This window comes from Mobula hypostoma, chromosome 14 (genome assembly GCF_963921235.1).
Source record: "Mobula hypostoma chromosome 14, sMobHyp1.1, whole genome shotgun sequence".
NCBI lineage: Eukaryota > Metazoa > Chordata > Chondrichthyes > Myliobatiformes > Myliobatidae > Mobula > Mobula hypostoma.
The window spans coordinates 24686278-24705271 of NC_086110.1; the positions used below are offsets into that span (position 1 = coordinate 24686278).

Sequence of the window (18994 nt, forward strand, 5' to 3'; positions counted from 1 at the left end):
GGAGGGGAGTTGACCGCTGAAGACACCTCAGTGAGAGAGAGGTCGTGGCAACTGGACCCTGGTGGCGTGGGAGATGAAGGCAGTGTGTGTGTGGATTATGTGATGTGGTTTAATGTGCTGCATCTGAGGAGTGGATGTTGCCAGATCCTGAGGAGTGCGGCTGTTGAGCCGAAGACGGCCGTTACTAGTTCCCTAGGATTCTTTCGATCCGAAAAGATGCCCAAGGGCATATCCGGAGCCCCTGCATCCTTCCCGCGGGGCATGAGGAAGACCATGGGGGAAGTGAAGGTGTGTGGAGTTTTGACGTATGTGGATGACCGCCTAGAGCTTGGATTCGCCTGGGGGGGGGGGGGCTATGAGGCGAGGCGAGTGGCTGAGCCCGGGCGATCGAAGCGAAGTGTCAAATGTGGAGGAGTTTTTGGCCGGAGGAGTTTGGTGCAATGTGAGGAAAATGACCCGACATACCAGTTGAACTTCCTGGTGTTGGGACAGACGGTGGTGGACCGGGGGATGGAAACCCAGGTCGTCAAACTAAATGAGACACAGGGAAGAGAGGGGATTTGCACCGCACTGCGGTCATGTACTGACGAATTAATCCAGCGAGAAGAAACAACGACCCACCTTCGAAGGGATCAGCAGAAACTCAAGACATCGATCCAGAACAGATTGGAAGACTTGCAAGTTGGGGAAGATCAAGGAAGTGTTCTGACTAAGGTCAACAGAAAACCGAGCGCCCAGGGAGGGGAGTTTGACTACACTCCCGAGGAGGTGAAGAAATGGAGGACAGATCTCGGGAAAGGGAGACGGACGCTTGAAAGGACACTGAAGATGACTATCGCGAGTTTAAATGAAGTGGAAAAGCTGAAAGTTGACCTGGAAGATGTCCTCAGGAAGAAACAACCGGAGGCTGAACATTCTTTAACTGCTGCTTTTCAGGTCAGGGTGGAAGAAGCTGGTGGGGTAACTGCGTCCCAGATTGAGATGGCCAGGAACCCTGAGTCAGAACTACTGAGGCTGTGGCGAGAGTTGAAGGAGTCCCCGAAGAAGCTGACATCTCGACTGCAGGAGGCTGAAGGGGTAGCCCCGGCTAAATGTTTCAGTTTGGAGAAACTCAAACAGCAGCTACCAATCGAGGGAATGAGGAAGGATACGGGTTCGAAGGATGATGTGCTGCACATATGGTACATAATGCCTTTCGCTAACTTCCCCGTGATTGAGGAAGAGACCTTCGGCCCTTCTCCCACTGAGTCAGGTGTAGTCGGGAGGGCTAACTGTGGGCAGTCTGAGTTAAGGCAGGATCAGGAAGGAGGAGAGGTGGGGTCCTGGACACGGGATAGGGGGCTCCGAGCTGTAGTGGTGGCCTGAGTGACAGAGGAGTTGGCAAGCAGGCCCGAGGTATCCCTAGTAGTGTCTGAGCCTTTTGGGTTTAGGTGAGGGGGTACGGAGGTCTCAGAGGGTTAAGAAGCTCCCAGATAGTTTGGCCTATGTAGCGCCCGTGGGACGGGAGTAAGGTCCACTGTTTGGGGAGCACTGTCACTGTGTGTATCTGTGTATGTGTGTGTTGTGTGTCTGCAGGACTGGTTGGCGAGTTATTTAGAAGTCATGAGGACATGACTTTATTTGGTGGGGGGAGAGTGTAAGGGGGTTTCGACTTTTATGTTATTGCGGAGGCTAATTAAAATGGCGTCTTTGTTATGTTAATGTGGGGAATGCGGCTTTGTTGTGTTAAACGTTGAGAAAGTTTGCGCAAACAGTTTGTTTTTGTTTAGAGTGTGATAAGAGGATGCTATTAACCAATTGGGATAGTTGTTATGGTTTTGGTGTATTTGAAGATACTGTATGCGCGGGGTTTTGGGGCAGAAGGCGGGAGAGCGAGACAGAGGATGGACAAGGTGCTGTCATATCCGCTAACGGGGTCGGACCCCGAGGAGGACGTTCGGCGAGGAGACGGAGCCGGACTCGTGTGGAGCGTCTGGTCGATCACCGTTGTTGGTCCCAGGCAGCCAGTCGAGGTGGTCCGAGGGGTCGCTGGGTGAAGACGAAGGTCCTTGAGCTCGAACTATTTTGTGCACGAAGAGATTGAACTTCGATAAGTGTGGCGCCTTTTATTTTCCTTTTATATTTTATTCTCTTAATTATATAGTTCCAGTAATATCTGTAAACTGTAAATCATTTAATTGCATCTGGTGTATTGTGTGTTATTTGGGTGGGGTGGGGTGGGGTGGGGTGGGGTACATCACACAACATCCACACAAACTAATTACCCAGTTTGGCGGGGCTAAGGGCTGTTTCCCCAGACGACAGCGAGCCAAGCGGCCCTAAGGGTGGCGGGGGGCTACATCTATATCCCTAATCTCTGGAATCAATCTGGTGAACCTCTTCTGCACTGCCTCCAAAGCCAGTATATCCTTCCTCAAGTATGGAGACCAGAACTGCACACAGTACTCCAGATACTGCCTCACCAGTACCCAATACTGTTGTAGCATAACCTCCCTGCTCTTAAATTCAATCCCTTAGCAATGAAGATCAACATTCCATTTGCCTTCTTGATAGCCTGCTGCACCTGCAAACCAACCTTTTGTGATTTTGCCAGACTTAAGTCCCTCTGCATAGCAGTATGCTGCAGTTTTTTACCATTTAAATAACAATCTGACCTTCCATTTTTTGTTCCAAAGTGGATGCCTTGCATTTACCAACATTGTACTCCACCTGCCAGACCCTTGCCCACTCACTTAACCTATCTATGTCACTCTGAAGACTCTCGGTATCTTCTGTACGTTTTACTTTTCCACTCAATTGAGTATCATCAGCAAACTCAGATATACCACACTTGGTCCTCTCTTCCAGATCATTAATGTATATTGTGAACAGCTGCGGGCCCAGCACCGACCCCTGTGACACACTGCTCACCACTGGCTGCCATTATAGCTTTGCATTTTTCTGAATCTTGATGATGTTCACATGTGATCAAAGTTCTTGAGAGCTTTTACACCTGGCAACATTTGGAGCCATTTGTGATGAGAGTTCAGTGCCGTGAGTAACGGTCACGTCTCGCTTTTGGAGAATACAAGATCCAGTGATGTGCACATTTAGACTGCTTTAATTGTAATAGAAACCATAGAACCATAGAAACTACAGCACAGAAACAGGCCTTTTGGCCCTTCTTGGCTGTGCCGAACCATTTTCTGCCTAGTCCCACTGACCTGCACACGGACCATATCCCTCCATACACCTCCCATCCATGTATCTGTCCAATTTATTGTTAAATGTGAAAAAAGAACCTGCATTTACCACCTCGTCTGGCAGCTCATTCCATACTCCTACCATTTTCTGTGTGAAGAAGCCCCCCCCAATGTTCCCTTTAGACTTTTCCCCCCTCACCCTTAACCCATGTCCTCTGGTTTTTTTCTCCCCTTGCCTCAGTGGAAAAAGCCTGCTTGCATTCACTCTATCTATACCCATCATAATTTTATATACCTCTATCAAATCTCCCCTCATTCTTCTACGCTCCAGGGAATAAAGTCCTAACCTATTCAACCTTTCTCTCTAACTGAGTTTCTCAAGTCCCGGCAACATCCTTGTAAACCTTCTCTGCACTCTTTCAACCTTATTTATATCCTTCCTGTAATTTGGTGACCAAAACTGAACACAATACTCCAGATTCGGCCTCACCAATGCCTTATACAACCTCATCATAACATTCCAGCTCTTATACTCAACACTTCGATTAATAAAGGCCAATGTACCAAAAGCTCTCTTCACGACCCTATCTACCTGTGATGCCACTTTTAGGGAATTTTGTAACTGTATTCCCAGATCCCTCTGTTCCACTGCACTCCTCAGTGCCTTACCATTAACCCTGTATGTTCTACCTTGGTTTGTCCTTCCAATGTGCAATACCTCACACTTGTCTGCATTAAACTCCATCTGCCATTTTTCAGCCCATTTTTCCAGCTGGTCCAAGTCCCTCTGCAGGCTCTGAAAACCTTCCTCGCTGTCTGCCTCACCTCCAATCTTTGTATCATCAGCAAATTTGCTGATCAAATTTACCACATTATCATCCAGATCATTGATATAGATGACAAATAACAATGGACCCAGCACTGATCCCTGTGGCACACCACTAGTCACAGGCCTCCACTCGGAGAAGCAATTCTCTACTACCACTCTTTGGCTTCTTCCATTGAGCCAATGTCTGATCCAATTTACCACCTCTCCATGTATACCTAGCGAATGAATTTTCCTAACTAACCTCCCATGTGGGACCTTGTCAAAGGCCTTACTGAAGTCCATGTAGACAATATCCACTGCCTTCTCTTCATCCACTTTCCTGGTAACCTCCTCGAAAAACTCCAATAGATTGGTCAAACATAACCTGCCACGCACAAAGCCATGTTGGCTCTCCCTAATAAGTCCCTGTCTATCCAAATGCTTGTCGATTCTGTCTCTTAGTACTCCCTCCAATAACTTACCTACTACCGACGTTAAACTTACCGGCCTATAATTTCCCGGATTACTTTTCGATCCTTTTTTAAACAACGGAACAACATAAGCCATTCTCCAATCCTCCGGCACCTCACCTGTAGACAGCGACATTTTAAATATTTCTGCCAGGGCCCCTGCAATTTCAACACCAGTCTCCTTCAAGGTCCGAGGGAACACCCTGTCAGGTCCCGGGGATTTATCCACTTTAATTTTCCTCAAGACAGCAAGGACCTCCTCCTTTTCAATCTGTACAGTTTCCATGATCTCGCTATTTGTTTCCCCTAATTTCATAGACTTCATGCCAGTTTCCTTAGTAAATACAGACGCAAAAAACCTATTTAAGATCTCCCCCATTTCCTTTGGTTCCGCACATAGGCGACCACGCTGATCTTCAAGAGGACCAATTTTATCCCTTACAATCCTTTTGCTCTTACTATACCTGTAAAAGCTCTTTGGATTATCCTTCACTTTGACTGCCAATGCAACCTCATGTCTTCTTTTAGCACTCCTGATTTCTTTCTTCAGTATTTTCTTGCACTTCTTATACTCCTCAAGCACCTTATTTACTCCCTGTTTCCTATACATGTCATACAACTCCTTCTTCTTCTTTATCAGGTTTGCAATATCCCTTGAGAACCAAGGTTCCTTATTCCTATTCGCTTTGCCTTTAATCCTGACAGGAACATACAAATTCTGCACTCTCAAAATTTCTCCTTTGAAGGCTTCCCACCTACTGATCACATCCTTGCCAGAGAACAACCTGTCCCAATCCACGCTTTTTAGATCCTTTCTCATTTCTTCAAATTTGGCCTTCTTTCAGTTAAGAACCTCAACCCTAGGACCAGATCTATCCTTGTCCATGATCAAGTTGAAACTAATGGTGTTATAATCACTGGAACCAAAGTGCTCCCCTACACAGACTTCTGTCACTTGTCCTAACTCATTTCCTAACAGAAGATCCAATATTGCATCCCCTCTAGTTGGTCCCTCTATATATTGATTTAGAAAACTTTCCTGAACACATTTTACAAACTCTAAACCATCTAGACCCCTGACAGTATGGGAGTCCCAATCAATATATGGAAAATTAAAATCCCCTACCACCACAACTTTATGTTTCCTGCGGTTGCCTGCTATCTCTCTGCAGATTTACTCCTCCAAGTCTCGTTGACTATTGGGTGGTCTGTAATACAATCCCACTGATGTGGCCATACCTTTCCTGTTTCTCAGCTCCACCCATAAGGACTCAGTAGACAAGCCCTCTAATCTGTCCGGCCTGAGTACTGCTGTAATATTTTCCCTAACAAGCAGTGCTACTCCCCCACCTTTCATTCCTCTGCCTCGATCACATCTGAAACATCGGAACCCTGGAATATTAAGCTGCCAGTCCTGCCCCTCCTGTAGCCAAGTTTCACTAATTGCTACAACGTCATAATTCCACATTTCAATCCATGCCCTCAACTCATCCGCCTTCCCCGCAATACTCCTAGCATCGAAATATACACCTCAGAAGATTTTTACCACCATTCACAACATTTCTATTAGCGGATTTCCTTGAACTTTTAACAACATTTATTTTCACCCCAGCCACACTGTCAGCTCTGGCACTCTGGTTCCCATCCCCCTGCAAATCTAGTTTAAAGCCTCCCCAATAGCACTAACAAACCTCCCTGAAAGGATATTGGTCCCCCTGTAGTTCAAGTGTAACCCGTCTCTCTTGTACAGGTCCCACCTGCCCCAGAAGAGGTCCCAATGATCCTGAAATCTGAAACCCTGTCCCCTACACCAGTTCCTCAGCCACTTGTTCATCCTCCAGAGCATTCTATTCCTACCCTCACTGGCATGTAGCACAGGTAGCAATCCTGAGATTACCACCCTCGAGGTCCTGCTTTTCTTTTTTTTTAAATTTTATTTTTATTTGGATAAGGAGTTCACAATTATCATGTACTTTTTTCACACATATAACCTTTTCCATTTTTTTATATGTATAAAACTACAATTATTTATACATTCTTAAGTACACATTGAGATGATATAAAAGGAAAATAAACATTTAAATAGATAATTATGTACTGTGGTAAATCTAACCTATTAGGCTAAGTAATGAAATTAGTTGTTAAGAAAAATGGTAATAATAGTTTCCATACAACCCTTCTGGACCACTTCCACTGGTCCAAAATGTTGCATACAAGCCTATATACCACCATTATAGGTGTTTATATCCCAATTTGTTCGTGCTTGTTCCTGCCCGCAGACATAATTATCCAATCCCTATGTACTTATTTACTTAATTTTTTCATTTTTTTTTATCCCTTTCCCAAATCTTTCCCTTTACTTGTGATAATTCTCTATTTTCCAAAAAAAACAACAAACATTTAGACTAGGGGTGCTTACGTTAGCAATATTACTGTGTTGATGAGAAGAGCAATATAAATCATTAGGAGAGTCATCTAAAGTCTGCTCGCATTGGGGTTATATATTCAATCCATTTATTCCAGATTTGATAAAATGTTTTTTTTTGAGTTCTCAGGGAGTAGGTCAACTTTTCCATTTTAAATATTTCCAAGATAATTTCGTACCAATCTTCTAATGTAGGTGGTATTGGATTTAGCCATTTTCTAGTGATTGATTTCTTACTTGCCGCTAAGAGGGCCTGCAGCAACTTTATATCTTCCTTCTGTTCAAGGAACAATACATGCCCCAAATAGAGCGTCTCAAAGTTCAGAGGTATCTGGGACCTAAGTACCTTAACTAATGTTCTATGAATACCTTCCCAAAATAGACTTAATTTAGGGCAATCCCAGAAAATATGAAAATGATTTGCCTCCTTGGAGCCGCACCTTCTCCAACACATCACATTTGTATCTTTATATTTTTCCTGATATGGGGTCTTGAAGTATCTTATAATGTTTTTCCAACAATGTTCTCTCCAAGTCAAAGAATTAGTCGAGGACCATTGAAAGCTGCAGATTTTCCCCCAAGCCTCCTCTGAAAGTACCAACCCCGCTTCTTTCTCCCACTTCTCTTTAATATACAGTGTATTTACATTTTTAGCATGGGAGAGTGCATTATATAGGCGAGAAACTGATTTACTAGGTATTAAACTGCAAGCCGAATTCAGAATCTTGAAAAATTCTAATTCTACTGTTGATAGGTCTGTATATCTACAACTCTGGTTAACATAGTTTCGTATTTGAAGGTACCTAAAAAAGTCATTATGTTCTAGGCCATGTTTGTCCTGCAGGATTTGGAAACTTTGTAATACTCTTTTATCTATAAATGAGAGGTAGGTTGTAAGACCTTTCTTTCTCCATAGCTCAAATCTTTTATCTCCTCTGTTGGGAAGGAATTCGGTATCATATGCACACCATCTAAAGAGTTTTAGCATGTTATTAATTCCACATGAATTAACCACCTTCTGCCATACTTTTAATGTAAGATTTATCCAAGCATTATTAAATTTTTCCAACTGGGCCATCAATCCTTTGTCAGCTATTGAGGCCTGAAGAGGAAAACTGTCAACTAATCCAAATTCTATTTCCTTCCATCTAGCCTTATATTCCCTATTACACCAATATAACAGAGGGGTTATCTGTGAGGCATAAAAATAATTTCTCAGGCAAGGAAGAACCATACCTCCTCTTTCCTTCCCTAACAGTAAGGTGTTATATCGAATTCTAGGTTTCCTTCCTTGCCAAATGAAGCGGGAAATCCATTTGTCCCATTCCCTGAATTGATTATCATCCACCTCCACTGGTAAAGTACGGAAAAGATATAATAACCGAGGAAGAATATTCATTTTTATAGTATTTATCCTTGAATTTAAACTTAAAAAGGGGATAAGATTCCATCTATGCATATCTGCTTTTATCTCTGAGATTAATGGCCCATAATTTACCTGTGACAGTGTTGAAAGATCCTTCGGCAGGGTTATTCCTAAATATTTTAATGATTTAGCTTCCCACTTAAGATCGTTTGTATCCTGCAATTTTTTGGATGGTGTATAATTTAGGGACATAACCTGCGTTTTCTTTACATTTATTTTATAACCTGATATTTTCCCAAAGTCATCCAACAGTGTAAACAATCCTATAAATGATTTTTCTGGTTCACTCAGATAGACCAAAACATCATCTGCGAATAATGCCACTTTCTGTTCAATCCCTGCCACCTTGATACCTTTTACGATTTCGCTCTGTCTTATTAGTTGGGCAAGTGGTTCAATATATAGCGCAAAAAGGAGAGGAGAAATTGGGCATCCCTGTCTAGTGCCTCTCTCTAAAATGAAGGAGTCAGAGAGGTCCCCATTTATCTTAATTCGGGCTGTTCGGCTGTCATACAGAGTCTGAATTACTTTAATAAACCTTTCTTGAAAGCCGAATCTTCCTAACACTCTGTATAGGAATGCCCAACTAACCGAATCAAAAGCTTTCTCAGCGTCCAATCCTACTACCATTGTCTCTGTCTCGTTCTTATTAACCTGTTCTAATATGTGCAGAGTTCTCCTTATGTTGTCCTGTGTTTGTCTTTGTTGAATAAATCCAGTCTGGTCTAAATGGATTAGGCCAGGTAAAAGCTTTTCCAATCTGCGCGCTAATATAGATGTAAATAGTTTGTAATCTAAATTAAGAACACTAATTGGCCGATAATTGCCACATTCTAGTTTATCTTTACCCTCTTTAGGAATAACTGAAATAATCGCTTCTCTCCAGGAAGGTGGAGTTTCTCCTCTCTGCAAGATCCAATTAAAGGTGTTAAGTAGTAATGGGGCTAACTGTGTCTTCAGGGACTTGTACCACTCTGAGGTCAACTTCCTACCAAGCTCTCTATACTCACTCTCCAGGACCTCCTCACTCTTCCTTGCTATGTCATTGGTACCGATGTGCACCACGACATCTGGCTGATCATCCTCCCACTTCAGAATGTCATGCAATCGATCAGAGTCATCCTTGACCCTGGCACCCGGGAGGCAACAAACCATCCTGGATTCTCTGTCACGACCACAGAACCTCCTATCTGCACCTCTAACTATTGAGTCCCCTATCACCACCGCTCTCTTCTTTTTCCCCCTCCCTTCTGCACTGCAGAGCCAGACTCAGTGCCAGAGATGCGGCTACTGCAGTTTGTCCCAGGTAAGTCATCCCCCCCAACAGTATCCAATGCGGTATACTTGGTGTTGAGGGGAATGGCCACAGGGGAACCCTGCTCAGCCTGCCCTTTCCTCTTCCCTCGCCTGACAGTGACCCAATTTCCTGTGCTCTGCTCCTTTGGCGTAACTACCTCCCTGTAGCTACTATCTATAATCTCCTCATTCTCCCGAATGATCCGCAGGTCATCCAGCTCCTGCTCCAGTTCCCTAACGTGGTTTGTTAGGAGCTGCAGCTGGATGACTCTTTAATAATTTTTAATAAGCCCCTTTATTTTTTTATTTCCTTTCTCTAATAACTGTCAAATAAAACCGAAATTAGTAAATACACTCTCTTTCTAAATGTATGTGGTGTATGATCTCTTATTTCTTGCTGATTGATAATTGTGTATGAGCAATATTTACAAGGCATTCGCTCAAATCGGGGTTCCATTAGTCAGAACATCCCAACTGCCCTGTTTGGTTGGACCCAAATCACATTGACTCCAGCCGTGTCTTGTTTATGAAAGGTGGCCTTCTCACTGCTGAGCCACACGGCTGTTAGCAGAGCCGGCTCACGAGCCAAGTTTGCACGTGAGCCTAGTGAGGGGGCTACAATATTTTGAAGCATCATTGACAAGATGGACAAAATTTCATTAGAACCTCTCAGACAGAAACAAGTGATCATTCTTGACAAAGTAGCACTGGGTCCATTAACTTCATCTCACCGGAAATACATTTACTGAGATCTGCCACCTATTGAAAGGCTATCAGCAGTCACCACCTTTAGAGCTGACACCGTGTAGGCTTCTTGCTTTTAAGCTGATTATCACTAGTTACAGAGATTTATTACGTGAATGACATTTTTAATCCGTCAATGAAACCCTTCTCATCTGTGAATGTAGTGTGATAATTTTAATGGTTTCATTCATTTTTGTGTAGCATTAAGGTCGTAATGCTTGTTCGTTGCAATTCACAGGAAATTAGAAGCTCTTTAAAAGAGCTAGTGTCACCTAAGCACGGACAAAATGCTGAAACTCAGGTCGGGCCACATCAATGCCGCAGCAGGTGAGGCTGATGCTGCCTGTCCTGCTGAGTTCCTCCAGCATATTAAGTGCGTTGCTTTGGATTTCCAGCATCTGCAGACTTTCTCATGTTTATTCGTGTCACCAAACCAGTTTGACATGTTAGATTTCAGTCACTGGCTCAGATTTACTATAAAGTAATATGTTGTTTAGAGTGACTGACTGCCAGATTTCATCCCAGGTGGTCCTCAGCAAGTTTCAGCCAATTATACCCTGTCAGACAACCATTATTGCTACTTGAAGCAGTCAATTAAGTTGAGTTAGAAGAGTAAAACAATTAAGTGGTTTATTTTACAGCATTCTTTGGTCTAATTTGCTTGCTCAGTGTAAGGTGTCACAATATATTAGGTTAATCTTTCAAGTAATATTTTACTGGTTCACAAATGTTCAAAAAAACTTTTATCTTGCATTATGAAAAATATTAAGATCATACTAACTTAAAAATAGTCTTTTCAGTTTTTTTTTGCCTTTGTGGCTCCACAGTTCAAAGCATGAACTAAATTCTATCAGAATCAATATTAGCTCAGGGCAAGGAATGAAGAAATTACCTCAATAACTGACTAATAGTCTGGAACATAGGTACAATAAAGAAGTAAGTTCCCCTGTAAGTACTTTCAGCTCTATACTCAAAACAAAGTTAAACATTTTACAATCTAATTCAAGTTTTTCCTATGATTGAATTGAAGTTTTTCAACCCAGCCTAGCCTGATCTAATCTTACACTTGGCTCACAATTACTTTCCATTTTATCAGCAAAGGCCTTGGAACCTGCTGAATAAAATAATACAACTAAGGAATGATGGGTAACTAAACAAACAATGGAATATCTGTGGAACCTGTGTTGTAAACTAGGATTGTTGGGTTGGAAAGTTTTAGTACATCTCCCAACATCAGAAGCACTGCTGAAGAAAGATCATGAATGTTTTTACAGGCACCTCAAGGCAATGTTCCTACAGAAAACCCAGCACCTAATAAAAGATGATGGATGGAGAGAACACAGGAGGGCAGCAAATCACTCAGAAAGGCCAAACACTCGAGGCCCCACCTCAGAACCAGGAATGGAGGTGAACCCATCAGGACCAGAGATAGTCAACTCCCACTGGAAGAAGCACTTCAAGACCTCCTCAACTGCAAGTCTGTCCTTGACGTAAGTACCATCGATGCCATCCCATGGAAATCTTTCTAGGCCAGCCTTACTGCTATTTCTGGCTGACAAGTATCCGAGAAGGCTATATATCAAGTAAGAGCCAAAAGGCCTTGGAGCAGATGACAGCTTCACTGAAATCCCAAACCTCAATGAAGAGCTTTGGTCATTTGGGAAAAGTGCATTTCATAATTGATGATATCAAGACCATTTTCAAATAAGGATTCAAGGCTATTAATGGTAATTAGAGAAACATTTTGCTGCTATCCACCAGAAGACACGTCACCATCAGGATCTTTCTTAACTTTCTCCTCTCAGTGGCTGAAGAGCTTCCCTCTGAATCACAGTGTGGATTTCATCTAAAGACACAAAGGACATGAACTTCATTGAGCAACAGCTCGAAAGAAGAGTCATCTGCCAATGGAACATACTTTTCTGATCACTGAAGTGGTCCAGGCGGAGTAGAGGTCCTCCTTAACCATGTCTGAATCCAAATCCAAAAGACTTAAATGCTGGCTGTATGCAAGTTACAAAGGGTCACTGGGAACATTGGAATTGAAAAATACATTTTTCCTTGTAAATTAAACTCCTAATCATCCTGATTAAAGCTTAATCAGGGAATAGGAGTGAACAAGAATTCGACAAGTTTATACGGATTCCATAGCATAGTTGTAATGAAGCTGGTGATTAGGTCACCATTGGTGAAAAGAAGGATTGGGGAAATATAAAAATGCCAGACTTAAAGGAATGGTGCACACAAAAGGCATGAAAACTGGCTGAGTTTTCTGACACAAATCACTCTTGACTGGGGGGGAGGGGTTGCAAATGTCATTGTGGACGTCACGTCTTGTAAAGCTGTTGTCTCATAGCTGCAGCGATCAGGGTTCAATCCTACTTTTGGTGTCCTCTCTGTGGGCATTGTATGTTCTCCCTGTGACCATATGTTAAAGGGCCTCCTTAAATTGCCTGTTAATGTGTGGATGAGTGGCAGAATCTGGGAGGTGGGGGAGGGAAGGAGTTGGTGGGAAATTTAGTGGAAAATGAGTTTGTTTTATGAGCCAGCGTACACTCAATGGATGGAAAACAACTTCCTTCAAAGTTGTGAGGAAACCTAGATACAGTTGTGTTCCACCCATTTTGGGCAGAAGTGGGTGTCCACTCAGTAGACAACTACTTCAATAAATAACCATCAACAAAGTACTCCCTGCGATAAATTAATGATAATAATGCTTAGGGTTCCATTTCCATATTGTGTTATGCAGAGAAAGAGGTCACTTTGGCTCTCTGAGTCAGCGCCAGCTCACAGAGGAAGTCCATCCTCCTATTATTTTCCGAAGATCTATTCTCTTCCATATTCCTATTAATCACCCTGTGTTCTACCGCTTACTTACACACCAGGATCAATGTTGTGGCCAATTAACAAAAAAAAGGGAAACACATATCTTTGGGATGCAGGAGGAAAATAGAACATCAAGGGAGGGAGGAGAAGATGACAGCGCCACACAGCGCGAGCGGCCGCTCCGAATTGATATTGTATTTGTGAACTAGGATGCCGTGCACAATCTTGATTTGATGGAGATAGCCATGAGAAGCACGGAGGAACACCTGGAGAAACTTCTGAAATGCCCACTTTGCTGCCGCTATTACTGTGCGATCGAGAATCTCCGGAGGGGAAGGCCCCAAATCCTCGGCTTTGCCTATTGCCTGTTGCCGGGGCCGGGGTTGAAGTGCTCGGCAGAGATGGTGCTCAGTGCTCAGTGTCGGAGAGCTGGTCGGAGGCTCGGAGCTTTCGGACGGACTCGGAGTCGGACTGTGGTCGGATGCTTCCAGGATGCTGCATCGGCAAGTTTGCGGCGCTGGAGGTTCACCGTCTGCGTGAGATGATGGGACTTTCGAGAGACTTTGAGACTTTTTACTGTGCCCATGGTCTGTTCTTTATCAAATTATGGTATTGCTTTGCACTGTTGTAACTATATATTATAATTATGTGGTTTTTGTTAGTTTTTAAGTGGGTTTGTCATGTGTTTCTGTGATATCATTCTGGAGAAATATTGTATCATTTCTTAATGCATGCTTTATTAAATGACAATAAAAGAGGACTGTGTGTCCTCATAATCTAATCTAAAAAAAAATCCACGCGGTCACAAGGAGGACATGAAAATCCACAGAGACAAGACTGAACCTAGATCTCTACCGGAAATGTTCCCCTGCACCACCCATTATCACTGTATGTCTATCCCAAGCTTTCACTTTTTCACTTCAGACCCTTTCTCTTCTTGGCTTTCAAATGGTTTAAATACACTTTTGCTCCTCTAGTGTCCGTCTGCGTGGAACATGCGCTTCATCTACATACACACTTTATCTTGCTTCCCATGCCAATTCTTCCTTTGAGGTCCAAATACTTGTGCTTCTCTTAGACTGGTTGAATAGATTCTCATCTGGAAGAAACTAGAGAATTTTTGCTGGTTGATACAATCAAGCAAATAAACAGTTTGTACTGAGGCTGCATGTGTCCCAAATATTAGAGTGGTAGCTTCAGTCATTGCTTTCTACTTGATGGTAGTAGCGATTCCTTTATATAAATTTCCACTTGGGCTTCAGTTTCACTGCTTTTCCCATCTCCAGTGACAAGTCTTTTCATTTTAGAGGTGAGGTAATGGCTGTGGTTTGCAGATGAAGTGCCACTCGAGGCTTAACAAAATACTTAGAGGAAATTGGATTGTGAGTCTTTTCACAAAGGCAATTCCATCCCTCCGGAAATGGATTAGCCACAACAATGCAATAGCAAAGTTTCTTGCATCAAGAAAGTGATCCTGATATTTCTTGTGCTCTAGAAGTTCTTCAGAAGTCAAGAATGAGTCATAAAACTTACTGCTTATGGCTGTTTATTAAGTGCTAACAGAGTGGAAAACAAACAAGAAAGAGGAGCCAAGAGAACAAAGAAAAAAAAGAGAGAAAAAAGGTAGTCTTGGTTGTCTGCTACCTAGACTAGAGGTAACCAAAATTCCTAGGATAACAAGTAACCTATAAAATAGACAGATTCTTGTTGTGTGACAACTGCTTCTGAAAACTAAGAATTTTCTAGAAAAATACAGAAACAAATGTGCCATATTTATTAGAAAATACACTGAATAATTACTTGTATTTAGGTGATCATATAAAAATAGAAGCAAGCATAGAAAATGAAGCTACAAGAAAGATAACAATTCAACACCCTAGTCTAACAGAAGCAAATAGGTTCACAAAGCTCCCCTTGGATTTTTGTCAATTTTATTAAACCTTTAGTGTTTAGATTGCTGTGCTTTATTTGCACTTATCTAGTGCTAACACAGTTCTGGATGTTTAATCCCTTTAAATCCAAATTCTTGCGCTTCCATTCACTTTCATTCCCCCCCTCGTGATCATGGCTCCAGCTGCATGCACTCCCCAATAAATGGCCCTTAAAACCTTGCTCTCTGATTTAACTTTAAGTGATCTGTCCTATTTCTTTCTTTGCCTTGGCACCATTTTGTGATTGTGCTTCTGGAAAGCACGAGTGACATTGTTTTGACTTCCTAACACTCAAGATCTTTGAGTTTTCTGCTGGCTATTGGATCCAATCTGGGACCTACAGACCATGTCAAATGTGGGGAAACTCAAAGCTGCTTCCATCTGACATTTCCTCTGCGCTTCCGTGTGCTCCTTACAAAAGGTCTCAAGTTTCTCAATCATTTCTTAAATGCTCCTCTTCCATTTTGAATGGTCATATGCTAGAGATTGCTGTGAAGTTTTGGGGATAATATAGATTTTTTTTCAGGGACATTTCAAGGATATTGTTGAACCTTCTCCTCTGTCTGTCTGGAAATCACTTGCTGCGACAGAGCGTTTGTTTCAGCATCTGACATCGAGCATCCAATATTGTATCAGAAGAAACTGAGTGTAATTAAGGCCACCCTGCTGGCAATATTAGCTTGAAAGACGATCAGACAGACATGGTTCATTAATCCTGCAGTGGATCTGTAGCATTTTACAGAGACAGCATCAACAGATCCCTCCAATGCTTTCAGTTCCCTTTAGTAGTTTGTCATAAACCTGCACGATAGAACGTGCTCTCTATACCAGCAACTTTGGCTTGAAGTTGAGATCTTATCCTTCAGATATCTCTTTCCTTGAATGGCAGTACACTGAATTTCATTATGGATGCCTACCTTCACCAAGAGGCGGATCCCACATTTTGGGAAATTCCAGGCTGTACATTAGAGGTTTCTGCATTACATTTGGTACTTATTTACCAGTTGTTTTTGGGATGTTACTAATTTTAATTCAGTAATGTGGGTCAGATAAAGGAACTTCAATGTATCACGAGAGATTTAGCTCATGCTTACAAAGCTGCAGTGAATGATGTTTATTAATTGTATATATACATCACTCACTGCAGCTTTTCAAAGCGCCCTTGTTTCTCAATGAATTTTTCAAAGATCTTGAGTGTTAGGAAGTCAGATTTTCAAAGCGCCTTTGAAAAATCATGTGCTGCATAACCTTCACAAAGATTGTTTTTTAAAGTGCTTATATCAAGTATGAAAGTTCTTCTAAATAAACACTTTATACTTTATTGTTGCCAAACAATTGATACTAGAACGTACAATCATCACAACGATATTTGATTCTGCGCTTACTGCTCCCTGGATTAAAAATCGATAGTAAATATTTAAAAAAATTTAAATTATAAATCATAAATAGCAAACAGAAAAATGGAAAGTAAGGTAGTGCAAAAAAAACCGAGAGGCAGGTACGGATATTTGGAGGGTACGGCCCAGATCTGGGTCAGGATAAGATGGCCAATTAAAATTTAAGAGAATCTACTTCTTTGAAGTGAAGCAAAGGTCCAAACTGAACCACATTTAACATTCAGAACTGAATTCCCATCATACAAAGCTAACAATTGTCAAATAGTGTGTTTCATAGGCACGAATGGGAAAGAACGAATGTTAAGTATGAATCCAAGCTGGCAGCAGAGTGGCTTAGAACTCATTTGATAACTCAAAGTAATCACCTTTGAACTTATAAGGGTGTTTTGTCAGAATTATGAAGGATATTTTGAAAGAGTCCTTTACAAAATAGCTTTGAATTAACTGACGAAGAGTCTCGGCCCGAAATGTCGACTGTACTGCTTCCTATAGACGCTGCCTGGCCTGCTGTGTTCCACCAGCATTTTGTGTGTGTTGCCTGAATTTCCAGCATCTGCAGATTTTCTCACGTTTGAATTAACATGTTCATTTTTCACCACTGTGCATCCACGGCATAAAAGCTTTGCACTAAATTGAGATCTTTACGCAGAAGTACATAAGAGGAACTAAAAACAGTAATTTAGCTCCAAACTTGGAGGAAGTGGAAGACTTTATCTGCCCTTCATTTTGTGGTAAACTGTGCTCAATTCTGCCAGCTGGTGGCTAAAGAAGAAAAGGGTCCCTTCCTCACTGAGTCTGTCTTAAGATAGTAAGAATTCAGCACAATGCACACATTCAGGAGTAAAAAGCACAAATTAATTTGTTAAAATTGAAAACATATGAAGAGAGTTTTTTATAGCCTTACTCCAGATTTCTTGACAGGAGTTCTGCACATCCTTTACCTTAAGTGGAAATGTCCATCTAAATGTCCTGAGAGATCATTTTACATCTCTCGTGATGCCTCTGATTTATTCGGTGATCAGTGCAGATCCCGAGATCTTAAGCTTTGAAAGTGCTCTGTTCTTTCATACTAACACTGCTTCCTGAGTGAGAAAGAAAATTAACAACTAACCAGGGCACAGGAAAAAGGAGATTAAAACACTACTGCAAAATGACATAATCAGAAAGACCAACATAAAGCTGCAGACAGAGATAAGAATACTTCCAAAAATAGATTACTTAATTTGTTTCATTGAAAAACACATTCAATATCTCTATTTGGTCTGCCTGTGAAAATTATCAAATTGCAAAAACTTGAAAGAGAGTGTTTTAGGAGCCAGGTGTCAGGTATGCAAATCTACAATATTTGCCTGCCTGATGAAACTGACTGGAAGTAACTGGGGCCTCGTTGCTGTGGATGTTATCTTGGGAGAGGGCATTGGTTTACTAATTAATGAATTTGGAAGGTTTGGCTTTGGTGGTATTTTTTCCAGCGCCTTGAGATGTGTGCTATAGGTGTTTCATGTCTCAGAAGCATAGAGCTAAGCTGAAGTCTTTGCTGCCCAACAGACTGAGAGCTTCATGCCAGATCTGAGTCCTTGATCTTTAAATACTGTTATTCACAACTGACCTAAGGTGTTGCGGTGAAGATAGTGGCAAATATCATCCTCAATGTCTGCCTTTTCTGAGGACAGAGTGGTACAGCTGGGCAGATTTTGAGACAATCTAGGTCTTGTCAATGTTAAGAGTAAGAGTTCTTTCACTTGCTTGTTCTGGTGAATGAATTAAACATGTCTTGAGGCTCAGTGTTGGAGTATGTACAAATATAGGGAGAGTCAACACGGCTTTATGCGTGGTAAGTCATGTTTGACCAATCTATTGGAGTTTTTCGGGGAGGTTTCCGGGAAAGTGGATGAAGGGAAGGTAGTGGATATTGTCTACATGGACTTCAGTAAGGCCTTTGACAAGGTCCCGCATGGGAGGTTAGTTAGGAAAATTCAGTCGCTAGGTATACATGGAGAGGTGGTAAATTGGATTAGACATTGGCTCAATGGAAGAAGTCAAAGAGTGGTAGTAGAGAATTGCTTCTCTGAGTGGAGGCCTGTGACTAGTGGTGTGCCACGGGGATCAGTGCTGGGTCCATTGTTATTTGTCATCTATATCAATGATCTGGATGATAATGTGGTAAATTTGATCAGCAAATTTGCTGATGATACAAAGATTGGAGGTGTAGTAGACAGCGAGGAAGGTTTTCAGAGCCTGCAGAGAGACTTGGACCAGCTGGAAAAATGGGCTGAAAAATGGCAGATGGAGTTTAATGCAGACAAGTGTGAGGTATTGCATGTTGGAAGGACAAACCAAGGTAGAACATACAGGGTTAATGGTAAGGCACTGAGGAGTGCAGTGGAACAGAGGGATCTGGGAATACAGTTACAAAATTCCCTAAAAGTGGCGTCACAGGTAGACAGGGTCATGAAGAGAGCTTTTGGTACATTGGCCTTTATTAATCG

At 42.1% G+C, this 18994-nt stretch overlaps 2 protein-coding genes across 2 annotated transcripts in view; both read left to right on the forward strand.

The window, feature by feature from the left end:
* Positions 1-488: 488 nt before the first annotated feature.
* LOC134356159 (myosin-16-like) lies at positions 489-11911 on the forward strand. The gene is made up of 2 exons (XM_063066833.1): positions 489-1181; positions 11626-11911. The coding sequence occupies exons 1-2, from the start codon at positions 511-513 to the stop codon at positions 11843-11845; spliced, it is 891 nt and encodes a 296-aa protein (XP_062922903.1). The 5' UTR covers positions 489-510; the 3' UTR covers positions 11846-11911.
* Positions 10604-18994, forward strand: part of dpep2 (dipeptidase 2) — a 105457-nt gene continuing 97066 nt past the window's right edge. Inside the window, exon 1 of the mRNA XM_063066832.1 lies at positions 10604-10678. The gene's annotated coding sequence lies outside the window, so the exon portion shown is untranslated. The remainder of the gene's footprint in view (positions 10679-18994) is intronic.

Bases quoted from the DNA above. Each gene is read 5' to 3' on its own strand.
- LOC134356159 (XM_063066833.1), top strand. From the start codon at position 511: ATGGAAACCCAGGTCGTCAAACTAAATGAGACACAGGGAAGAGAGGGG. The intron at 1,182-11,625 runs GTACATAATGCC...ATGTTTTTACAG, and splicing joins GATGATGTGCTGCACATATG to GCACCTCAAGGCAATGTTCC.